Source organism: Arachis stenosperma, chromosome 8 (assembly GCF_014773155.1).
Source record: "Arachis stenosperma cultivar V10309 chromosome 8, arast.V10309.gnm1.PFL2, whole genome shotgun sequence".
Taxonomy (NCBI): Eukaryota; Viridiplantae; Streptophyta; class Magnoliopsida; order Fabales; family Fabaceae; genus Arachis; species Arachis stenosperma.
In genome coordinates this window covers 779,703-791,687 of record NC_080384.1, presented here as the reverse complement: position 1 = coordinate 791,687, position 11,985 = coordinate 779,703, and the positions used below count along the sequence as shown (strand labels likewise).

At 31.0% G+C, this 11,985-nt stretch overlaps 2 protein-coding genes across 2 annotated transcripts; one reads left to right on the top strand and one right to left on the bottom strand.

Annotated features, from left to right (window-relative positions):
- Nucleotides 1-3,017: 3,017 nt before the first annotated feature.
- On the bottom strand, nt 3,018-4,679 carry LOC130944414 (uncharacterized). Its single transcript, XM_057872733.1, has 3 exons — nt 4,395-4,679; nt 3,750-4,088; nt 3,018-3,521 (listed from the first exon to the last, which is right to left on the bottom strand). Exons 1-3 carry the CDS (start codon nt 4,677-4,679, stop codon nt 3,018-3,020), a joined length of 1,128 nt encoding a protein of 375 aa, XP_057728716.1.
- A 5,248-nt stretch (nt 4,680-9,927) lies between these two features.
- Nucleotides 9,928-10,815, top strand: LOC130944413 (transcription repressor OFP7-like). Its single transcript, XM_057872732.1, has one exon. The coding sequence runs from the start codon at nt 9,928-9,930 to the stop codon at nt 10,813-10,815; it is 888 nt and encodes a 295-aa protein (XP_057728715.1).
- Nucleotides 10,816-11,985: the final 1,170 nt, after the last annotated feature.

Below are 11,985 nucleotides of genomic sequence, written 5' to 3'. Positions count from 1 at the left end.
CCTACGAAGTTATCTTATCTTTTAATAACTAAGTATAAGGGTATTTAACTATGAAATACGGACACTTTGTTGAGTTGTCGTATTCGCGTGTCTGCTGTATCTAATTGTGTCTTAGTAAAAAATAAAAAATTTTTCTTCAGATACGCTGGACACACCTAAATATCATCACGTGTCAGCGTGTTCAGTCTTATTCTTAACATATATTTTTAAAATAAATTTAAATATAGTATATATTATTATATATTAAAACAAAAAATTATTTTAAATACTTGATATAATTAAAATAAAATATTAAAAATAATTGAAAATTTTAATTTATATTTTAATATCAATAAAATATCAAAATATCATTACGATTTATCTAAAAAATACTTTATATTATATATATATATATATATATATATATATATACGTGTTCCCGTGTCATATAAAATTTTAAAATTCGCGTGTCGACGTATTCTATGTCGTACTCGTGTCGTGTCGTGTCCTGTATTCATATCAATAGTATCTGTGCATCAAATTAAATTTTATAATTTCAAATACAAGCGAATAATTTTAATTAATTTTTAAGAATAATTTAGTCTTTTTAAAAGTAGTGCCAAAAGATATTTTAATACTTTAAATACGAACCTAGAAGAGTAACTTTTTGTAAAGTTAATGTTAAAAAAATCTTTTAGTCTCTCAAATGAACTCTGTAAAAATTGTTGTCTTTTTCTAATCAAACTTAAATTTAAATTTTTTAATTCAATTAAACAGCGTTAAACTTTAATGGCATTTTAGTTTTTTTAATATTAATTCTAAAATATTTTAAATTGTATGAATTTTAAAGAGGGCACTTTAATAATTTAAAATGAACTAAAAGAATATTTTATAATTTTAACCTTTTTAAAATTAAATTTAAAGTTTTAATTTTTAATATAATCAAATAATATGAATTAATTTTACGATGATATTTTAATATTTTTAAAATTAACTTAAAAATATTGTTTCATTCTTTAAAAATTAAATAGAGTTTTGTTATACATCCAAACAATTTTATATTTAAGTTTATCTAAGTCATTTAGTTTTACGGGGCTTTGTCTTTTTCTTTTTCTTTTTTCTCCTCCTGCTTTTTCTTCATCTTTTTTTTTATTATCGTCATCGTCATCACCACCATACCACCACATCCATCTCCTCCTCCTCCTTCTCCTCCTGTTTCTTTTTTATTTGAATTTTTTTAATCTCCTCTTTCCTTTTCTTCTTCCTCCTCCATCATCATTATCGTCATCACTAACACTAATATTTTGCTAACATCTTTATTGATTCTGATTCTCTCTAGTGATTGAATGAACCGAAAATATTATCAAAACAAAACTATTGTATAATACTAAATGAATCGAAAATGATCCATTATATAAATTTAAATTCAGAAATACCTACGTCTTGAATGAACCAAAAATTAGTTCAAAACAAAACCATTGTATAATATCAAATGAATCGAAAATTGTCCACTATATAAATTCGAATTCGATGATAACGATAATGACGATATGTATAAGAAGAAGACAATAACGATAACGATGATGATGATGATGATGATGATGATGATGATGATGGATGAAAAGGAAAGAGGAGACGAAATTCCTATAAGAAGTGGAGGAGGAAGAGAAAGAAGTATTGTTGGTGACGACAATAACAAAATTGAAAAATAATAAAAAAAAAAGTAAAAGAAGAAGACGTAGCATTTGGAGTGAAGAAAAAGAAACAACGCAAGGGGGGAGAAAACAAAAAAAAAATGCGAATCTCAAATTACTTAGATGAACTTAGATATAAAATTGTTTGGATGTGGAGAATTACTCAATTAAATATGAGAGCAATTTTAGCTGTTATAAAAGTTCAAAATCACAATTTCCATTACAGTTAAACAACTTTCGTTCTAAAAGGCTATTTCATTCTTTTTAAGACAAATCCTAAAAAGTTATTTGGCATTTTAAATTTTAATTAGAGATATTTTAGTCTTTTTAATATTAAATTAAAATTCTTAATTGCTAATAAATCAAATGATTTTAATTAATCCTATAAAAGTATTTTAATAATTTAAAATTATTGTTCAAAGAATATTTTAGTCTTTTTAAAATTAATTATAAAAAATTATTTTAGTTTTTTAAAATAAATTTTATGAGTATTTTAGTCTTTTAAAATTAATTCAAATTTTAATTTGTAATACAATTAATTAATTTTAAACATAAAAGTGCATTTTATCTTCTTAATATTCATAAAAAAAACTATTTTTTAGAATATCTAAAAAATTCTTTAAAGAATCTAAGAGTCTTTTACAATTAGTTTAAAGGATATATTAATATTAAAGAATATTTAATATATTTAAAAATAAAAATAATTTTTTTTATAATGATGATTATATAATCTAATTGTGTCAATTTTCCCTTCATCAAGGTATTTATTATTTATACCAATACATATTTATTTTTCAAAAATACTATTTACACATCAAAATTAATAATTAAAATCAGTTATTATATATTTACATATAAATACATATATAATTTAATTTATTTTTAATATATATTTTATATTTTAATGTGTATTCTATATAGATCAGTAGTTGTTATTTTTCAGCGTTCAGCATCAAATACCTATTTGGCAGCGTTCAGCAGCAAATACCTATTTGGCTACTTTGAATTATATAGGTTGGGGGCAGATTTAATTTGCTAATCAATCAAATTGGTGTGAATTAGGCCATTTTAATTGGATCAATAAAGCATAACTTGATTAGTTAGCTTAAATCATAGGTAGAGCTACCTATGTACACCAAAAAACCAAAGGAAAAAAAATATATCGTGAATCCAACTGAAACATTTTCAAGCAGGATACACTTGTTTTTTCCTCTCATACAAAGTTCCCGTGAAGAAATGAATCACGGAACTTCCCAAGCATAGAAAAAAGCATGAAACACACTTCATATATTTCCTCTATACTTGTCTATGTACTATATACAGTTTCCTATATTCATCAAAATCCTAATTCATGTTATCTGCACCATCGTGTTCTCTGTCAATATCAGAGGGTGGCAAAAAGCAATCATTGGACAAACCAATTACGTTAAAATCAACCTCTTCAATGGTCCATACCTCCTCAATCATCCTCTTGTGATGGTGTGCTGCACCATACCTATGAAGTGTTGCAATTGTCTTCCCTCCATGTGCAATGTTAATGCCATCAACGTATCTATAATCTTCAATGGTAGACTCTATGGTTGTTTCCCAAAACACAGACTCTTTTCCTTTGACTGGTTTCATTTTCACCAACTTGGTGTCCTCAAATTTCACAAGCAGCCCCGTGCGTTGGCTGAAGTATCCCAACACTGAGTGCATTACGATTTCTGTGTGGGATGTGCATTGTGCTTGGAGGATTTGTTGGTCTGTTTGCAACTTGAGAATGAAACAAACTTCGTCGTTAATGGTGTTCTCTCCTACACATTCAGCGTCTAGGAACAAGTTAGCTATACACCTTGGGTCCAGCCCCTGATCACAAATCAACAATAAATAAAGAAAATCAACCAATCAATTTGAATGACAAGGCAATCAGTTATGCAGTTATAGAGTGAACATAATTAGAGAGAGCTCTCTAATAGTCCTATGGCACTTGTATCACAAAATGTTTTTGTGTCTCTTTCTTTGTAGGATGTTCACTCTTGATATTCAAATTTTGAAATAGAAATCTCATTGGTGTGAATGTGTGTATTGATTTACCTGAAAGAAGCGGCGAAGGGGTCTTGGAGGGCCTTTGTTGGCCTGAAAAGGTTGAGAGGAAGACTGGTTCCATGCTAGCTTGCCATCACTGCCTGCACTAACCTTGAAACCAGAAACAACCAATTCTATGCACCACAAATCTGGGTTCTTTTGCCAGAGCACAAAGCCTCCGGCTTCACGCCTGCCTGTTGGGTGAAAGATTTCTTCATCGGGACGCATCTCCGACCCACATATTCTCACTTGCCCCATTGCATACATACTTTTCACCGAGTTCAATGCGGAATGTCCTCCAGTGGCAGCAACATACTGCTGAACTATGTATTTTGCCGTGGAATCTCTCTGCCAATTCAATGAAACTAGTGCTTGTTATTCTAAGCAAGGATATGACAGAACTATTGCAAGCTCAAAATCATGCCACATAACTGATGACTTGTAATTCTAATAAAGATGGTGACTAACTGAGAAAACAAATTGATCTGTGTCGCTACAATAAAATGAGTAAATATCAACATAACCCTAAACACAGTTGGTTTAGTTCTGCATATTAAAGAATAAGCAAACAATGAGCATGCTACACCCTAATTTCTCATAATTAATCATCATCCAGAGTATAAAAAGTGGTAAAATAAGAAGGAGAATGCTTACGATGGAACAATCTTTGAGGGGGCGAGTGAGAGTGTTATCGGATTGAACGGGGAGAGGAATAAGAGGGGCACCAACGAGCTTAAGCAAAACCATGAATTCATTGTAAGAAGGAGCAGAGAGATGGGAAGACATATCAGAAGAGGGAGAATTCATGAGAGCTCGGAGTGTATGCCAGCGATTGAAGCCATTGCTGCCCAAAGCGGTGAGCATCTCCTCTGGAATGGGGACCTCCAGCACCGTCTCCAACCCTTCCGCATCGTCAAGATTTGGACACAGTTTCCTCATGGATTGGAATACGATACTGATGAGGTTGATTAGAACAAGAAAGAGCGAAGAAAAAGAACTACCAAAGAAGGAAAGAAATCCTCCTCCTCCTTCTTCCTCTTTCTGTTTACCCAATGCCTCGCTTCTGTTGATGATTTTTGCTCACTTACATATCAATCAAATTGGGGGAAATGTATGTCCTCTTTTTCTTAGGCGCTCCTCGCGCGTAGCTCTAGGCTGCTGCCACCTGCCTCATGTTCTGCCCTCCTCTTTCGCGCCATATATATAGTTTTTCCCTTTTTTTTTTCTTTTTCGGATATTTGGCATGCTCACAAACCAAAACGTTTTTTTTTCCTTTCTTTTTTTTTGTTTCTCGCTATTAATAACTTTCTGCATATATTAATCTCCTAGTAAGTTAGGTACATTAAAACTAGTTAATTAATAATAATTATCTCACATAACATTTTCTGTAGTTCTGTACTATTACTAGTTCGACTTGATTAGACTCATCTTTTTAGATCATCTTCTTGAATATTCTCTAAAACTGTAAAAATATGAATCTAGAAGAACAAAAATTGTTTAATAGCAGAGACACTAAATACAGAGGGATACAAGATTTTTGTTCTTTCTGTCCTCCATCATGTGAAAAATTATAAATTTATAATTGAAATGGAAAGACTGCATTTTCAACGTATCATTTTTTTATATTAATTTATTTTTATTCTCTCTTTGCAATTTTAACTTTAAATTCTAAAAATAAAAATTAACATAGAAGAGTACAAAATAGTGCATGTAGCATTTTTATTATGGTGTTTTCTCATATATCTATTTTTTCAATTACTCGACACAAATATAAATGGTCACCCTTTCACCTCTCACATGTCCCACACAAATTTTATTAGCATGCACCATAAAATTTTTCATTTATTATATTCCTCAATTCCTTTTTTTTTATGACTCTCATTAACTCATTACTGTGAAATGAAAATAGTAATGTACTACGCACCATTGTGTCAATCACAAGTTTCTTAGATTGTGTTTGTTTGTTGAATATGTATATTAATTGTTAAATATGGTGGTATTGGTATATGTTTATTATTTGTTTTATTGAGATACGGATTTAGATAGGTATAATAGTGTATAAATACATACAAAACACATATATTTAGTGTTTTTTTTTAAGTTGAGACACAGAGGCACAATATATAAAACATAAAATTTGACTTTTCGATCTCTAATTATTTTTGAAATTATTAATACATAAAACACAAAGAATAAAATTGACATTTAAATTATATATGTGTATCTTGTACATTATTCCTAAATACGTTACAAAATTTGTGTATCTTTTATGTTTATATATTTTTGTGGATTTTGTGTATGTATTTATGTGTCTCAAACCAGCATTATATATATCTCTCAAAGACACGGTACAACTTCTGCTTTCTTTGTTCATATATTTGTTATTATCGCCAAAAAAAATTATCATCAGTTAATTAAAAGCCCGTTTAGGATTCTCAATGGACTCATTAATTAATACAGTCAACGGATTGCACCCGTAGTAATTGGTGTTGTTAGCTCCAACTAACCACATTAGAGGGCCTGTTTACTGTTTCATTATGATATAAGAAGCATGAATACGCCCAAGTTTAGTACACGTTGAATTAAATTAAGGCCCAAAATAAAGAAAAAGAAATATAAAGCATTGATAATGATAACGCAGATCACGTGGAAAGAACATGGATGATTTTTCCTCTCTTGTTTGGAAATGCTTGTCTGTTGTTCATGTATGTGATAGATGTGGTTGCTGGGACTTGGTATGAAGTATTACGAACTTTGTCCCGTTATGCGTATCTGGGAGCTCCGCTGCCAAAATATAAAGCAATAAAAAATACATCTAAATGTGTTTGATTCATTAGAAAAATGATGAAATGTGATAGGGGGGACAGCGACAGATTCATTCTTTTGCGGTTGGGTGATATGCTTGGTAGACCTTGTCAACGTGCTGCTGGACACAAGTTGTTTTACTTCTCACTCTCTATCAGTTGCATGTTTTATATTTATGATATTTTCTTTAATTTGACGGAGTGTTCTGATTTGGGTTAAGCTGTTAGTTTACTACTTCTTCCCCGTAATGTTGGAGACAAAAGATTATTGCAATATACAAATTTTGACCTTTAAATTTAGTTACCCGTTATATGTTTTATTTCTTATTGTCTTCAACTCGGTGATTCCCGTCTGATATATAGCCGATTACTATTGTAGTGCGTACATATATAATTAGCAATGCAGGGTAATTAATTAAGGAATTTTTTTTTCTTTCTTAGCCCTATTATTCACATATTATTTCGAACATTAATACGAGAGTCATGAGTCCATGATTATCAAGATACATGTGAATGAAAACAGAAAAAAATATAGTAGAGTTGTATAAAACATATTGACTGGTTAATTGACTTTCACTAAAAACGGGTACCAAAAATTAGTCGATATATATTTTTGTATAATTAACGTGTATTTAATTTATTTTTAATGTACGTATATTTTATATTTTAACATATATTTTATATAAATAATTAATTTAATTGTTATTAGAATTGACAATAAAAAAAAATAAAAAATTAGTCAAACTTATTTTATTTAATATTTATTTATTTTAATAATAATTAATAAATATTAAATAAAATATACTTAGATTGTTTTTAACTAATTGTATTTTACAATAATACTCCATGTTCATGTAAAAACCCTAACCAAGTTATTCAACCATTTTTTTTTAACGTGCCTCCCTCTCCTTCCCCCTAAGTCGTATACACACGTTACCATATTAACGTAAACCTTTTCTACTCAACGTAAACCTTTTCTTTTCAACGTAAAGTTTTCATGGTTTTTATCTGCTCTTGTTTTCTTTACTGATCTGCATTGCATTTATCTTCAACATAATAAGTTTCGTCGTTCTTCTCTGCTCGCGTCCTTCTTCTTCGTTTTTTTCTTCGATCTACAGTTGCATTTATCTTCTTCCTATTCTTCTTCATTTTCTTCTTCGATCTGAATCGAAATAATGAATGATTCAACTTTGAATGATAGCGATTTGGATGATTCTTCTGAATCGAATGCAATTGCTAAATTCTAGATGCAGTTGTTCTGATTTGGATTGAACTGAATTGAATTGAATGGAATGCAATCTCTAAATTCTAGATGCATGTCTTTAGAATTTGATTATATATATACAATGTTTAGTTCATTTTGTATTCTACATTGGTTTCGTTAAGAGAGTGTTACTCGGTTCATTATACAGGCAGTTGTTCGAATTTGAATTTATATAATGGATAATGTTCCATTCATTAAGATCATACTAATGTTTCGTTCATTTAGTACTATACAATAGTTTCACTTTAATAACATGTCGGTTCATTATGCAGACAGTTGTTCGAATTTGAATTTATATAATGCACAATGTTCCGTTCATTTAGTACTATAGAATCGTTTTGCTTTAATAATGTCTTCGGTTCATTATGCAGACAGTTGTTCGAATTTGAATTTATATAATGGATAATGTTCCATTCATTTAGTACTATATAATGGTTTTGTTTTAATGTGTTCGGTTCATTCTGCAGACCAGGTGTGTTGTGGATGAACAATTTATCGCAAAGGTCGGGATGACTTTCAAGACGCTAAAAGAAGCTAGAAAGTTCTACAAAAATTCTTCCAAACTTGCCAGTTTTTCTACCAAAATAAGGAACACGACTCGGAAGGAAGATGACGAACGGATTTTCTATCGGTAAAGAATTCACAAATAAGTTCGCGTTGTAAGTATAGTTTCTAAACCAACGGAGAATCCTTTCGTACAAAAGTTTGGTTATCACAAGTAACAAAACCCAATAAAATTTATAATCGAAGTATTCAAACCTCGGGTCGTCTTCTCAAGGAATTGCAGGGAGGTGTGTTTTATTATTGGTTATGGAAAATAGTATTTTTTTGGGTTTTTAAATAGGTTGAACAAGAAAAGTAAATTGCAAGAAATTAAATTAATAACTAATAAAGCTCTCGGCAAGGAATGAGAACTGGAAGTCCTATCCTAGTTATCCTTATCAATTGTGATGAGAATTGGCTTTTGCTCCCACTTGGTCAACCTCTAACTATGAAAGTATGTTAAGTGGATAAATCAATTTGATTCCTCAAGTTCTAGTCAATTCCTAAGAAAAGACTAGAGTTAGGGGAATTCAAATCAATTAGCAAAGAATTTCAATTTTCAATCATCAGCTGAGTTTGATAACTCAAGTGTCACCTTACTCAACCAAAGCTAAGAAAAGCTATAAATATGAAATACCTCAAATTGTAATAAATAGAAAATCAAATTAAACATAAGAATTCATAAACCAAATAGCAACATAAAGTAATCAACAAGGGAAAGTAAATAAACTAAAGTACTAGAAGAATTAAAAGTAGAAGAGAAAACTAAATAAGAAAAGCTAATCCCAAAATCCTAAAACCTAAGAGAGAGGAGAGAAAACTAAATATACGCTTTTTTAATGAGATTGGATTTTTTTAATATTAAACTAGCTTGAATAGACTTGAATGAAAAATTATATGAATGTGTAGTCCAACTGTTTATTTTATTACCAAACATTTCCATATCAGAACATGCGAGCATTGACGCAAGGCAATAAATAAGCACAACACAACACAAAAAAATAAGTTAAAACTTCATTAAGGCCAAATAATCCATTATATATATTTGCAATTGACTCAGGGCGTTCGATCGGCGTTTAATTTATTCCATGTATGAACATCTTGCACACAACATTTTGCAACAGTTTAATTTTCCTTCTGATGACGAAATTGTATGTTGAAAATAATAGGCTAATCTTTTATCATCTGCGACGTGCTTTTCTTGCAGTTATGTGCGTGTCTTCATCTTCTAACTGGATCCCTTAATATACAGCCATTTTCGAACCATACATTGTATAGGAATTCAACCATTACCCTTTCAAGACATAATTAAACCACTATATTTTGATTCAATAAAATCATATCCGTACCCCACAACCTGATTATGACCAAGTCCTAATCAAGTACATAAGTTCTTTAATTTTCTCTTCAATATCCTTACATGCCGGCCATTCTTTTAGTTTATTATTTTCCATACGAATATTCTTTACCCTTAGGAAAATTTAATACTGCGATATAAAGATAGATATTCTTTTCAGGTTTTTCCCAAACTCACACCATTATTGTTCATACTCTTAATAATAATATAATTTGCAGCATGGCTAAAGGGTTCAAGCTGAAATTCAATATCCCTTTATTCCAAATGTGTCGTTCAAAAGACCCTTCCGCTTTCCCTGGAAACCCTGTAGTTCCTGCAATATACCGTCTTTCTCCGGTGAACCCTAAAGAGCATGACGTTGGATACCCTTCAAGCCTGTTAGTACCTCCTCCGCCACCCTCCTCGCCGGAACACAGGGGTAGTAAGGTCTCTTCAAGAATCATGTCCTTACGCCAAATGTGCCGTGACGACCACCGCGACAAGCAAGTAAACACCAGAGGCAGGAGAAGCACATCCAGCGTTCCTTCCAGGAGAAGCAACGTGGCGGTTGACAACGAAGAAGAAAGCGAGTCTCTAATTTCTTGCACCACAAGTTTCTCGGACGATTCTTATTCTCTCAAACCGGAGAGAGAGTTAGTTAGCAGCAGCAGTGGCAGCAGGAGGCACATGAGGAGGATAAGCAGCGTGAAGAAGGTTCAGAGAATGAGGTTCAACACTGCGAGATTAGAACTACCGGAAACAGAACAAGTGAAGAAGACAAAGACAAAGACGAAGACGAAGGTTGTGTCGACGGCATCAACCACAAGGATGAGGCGGAGCAGCGCGGAGGGGAAGGTGAGGGAGAGCTTTGCGGTGGTGAAGAAGTCGAAGGATCCGTATGAAGACTTCAAGAGATCAATGGTGGAGATGATAAGGGAGATGGAGATGCGTGATGCAGAGGATTTGCAGCAACTGCTTCAGTGTTTTTTGGCTCTGAACTCGAGGTGCTATCACGATGTGATTGTGCGTGCTTTCATGGAGATATGGCAAGAGATGTTCGTTATGAAGCCTGCGTCCTCCAACACCAACGATATTCTCCAAAGAGATCAATTGCAACTAGGAGAGTAACGTAGCAGGGGATCTGTGTTTTTTTGTTCTTGCATTGTATTTATTTTCTGTTTCCTTAATTTGTTGATTTTACATGCTTGTAACTGTTTGGCTTGATTTGTTTTCTTTGTTTTCTATACGGTGGAAACTCAGGTACACTCAACTTTACGTGAAGTTGATAATTGAGAGTTGTTAGATGATTTGACTAATTTGACTAAATTTTTATTTAACAGCTCTCAGCTATCAACTTCACGTAAAGTCGATTGCACTTTAATTTTTACCATTTTTATATTGTAGACGTTTGTCTATATTGTAGACGTTTGTGATACGCATACGTGTATCGTAAACTACATGTAATCAGGATGATGATTATTTGATTTCTGTATGAAAAAACAATAATAGACTAATGGAATTCCTATTTGTATTGTAAAAGGGAAAAATGGATCTATTTGGATCCTAGTTTAAAATAGGATGAAAAAGAAAAAATGGAAGTAAATACTCTCTATGATTATCAAAAATGTTTTGTGAACAAATAATTTGCTAACCAAATTTTAACCAAATGATATTTTTCATTTTGCATTAGAAAAGTGTTGGGAGTCAATATAACACAATAAATATTTTTCTTAACGTTCAAAACAAGAAAAAAAAATCCTAAAACTTTAAAAAACAAGAACGTGTAAAGTTTAACTGAAAGAAATATTTAAAACTCAAACTCAATAAAAAGTTCATCTTTAATAAACTTCATATTGGACTTATTTAGCTATTTATTATAATATTAAGTGAAACTGATTGCTGTGGTATTGATTTTCTAGTATTACTCTTTTGTATTTATTTTTTTTTTTCTATTAAAAAACACAAAAAATTCTAATAGAAAACACCAACGATTCTAGAAAAAACAAACGAATGAGAGCAAAGAGATGAAGATTATAATCTCCCAAGTCCCAACAATCTTATTGTTTTGTTTACTAAAAATAAGAATCGATTATCTTTTTATTTTGTCAGATATTAATTCATCTAGTATTTTGAAAAAAACTAATTTAAGTATTCATGTTTATATTATACTATTATATCATCAAGAAGTATGCTTTGATTAGTTCATTGATAAAAATTTGGTTTTAAAATTCTTTAAATTAAAAAATTGGCACTATTTAATGGATAGAGAAGAAAATTTAAAAATACAATAAAAGAAAA

Bases quoted from the DNA above. Each gene is read 5' to 3' on its own strand.
- LOC130944414 (XM_057872733.1), bottom strand. From the start codon at position 4,679: ATGAGGAAACTGTGTCCAAATCTTGACGATGCGGAAGGGTTGGAGACG. The intron at 4,089-4,394 runs GTAAGCATTCTC...TTGAATTGGCAG, and splicing joins CCCTCAAAGATTGTTCCATC to AGAGATTCCACGGCAAAATA. The intron at 3,522-3,749 runs GTAAATCAATAC...ATTTGTGATCAG, and splicing joins CCCTTCGCCGCTTCTTTCAG to GGGCTGGACCCAAGGTGTAT.
- LOC130944413 (XM_057872732.1), top strand. From the start codon at position 9,928: ATGGCTAAAGGGTTCAAGCTGAAATTCAATATCCCTTTATTCCAAATG.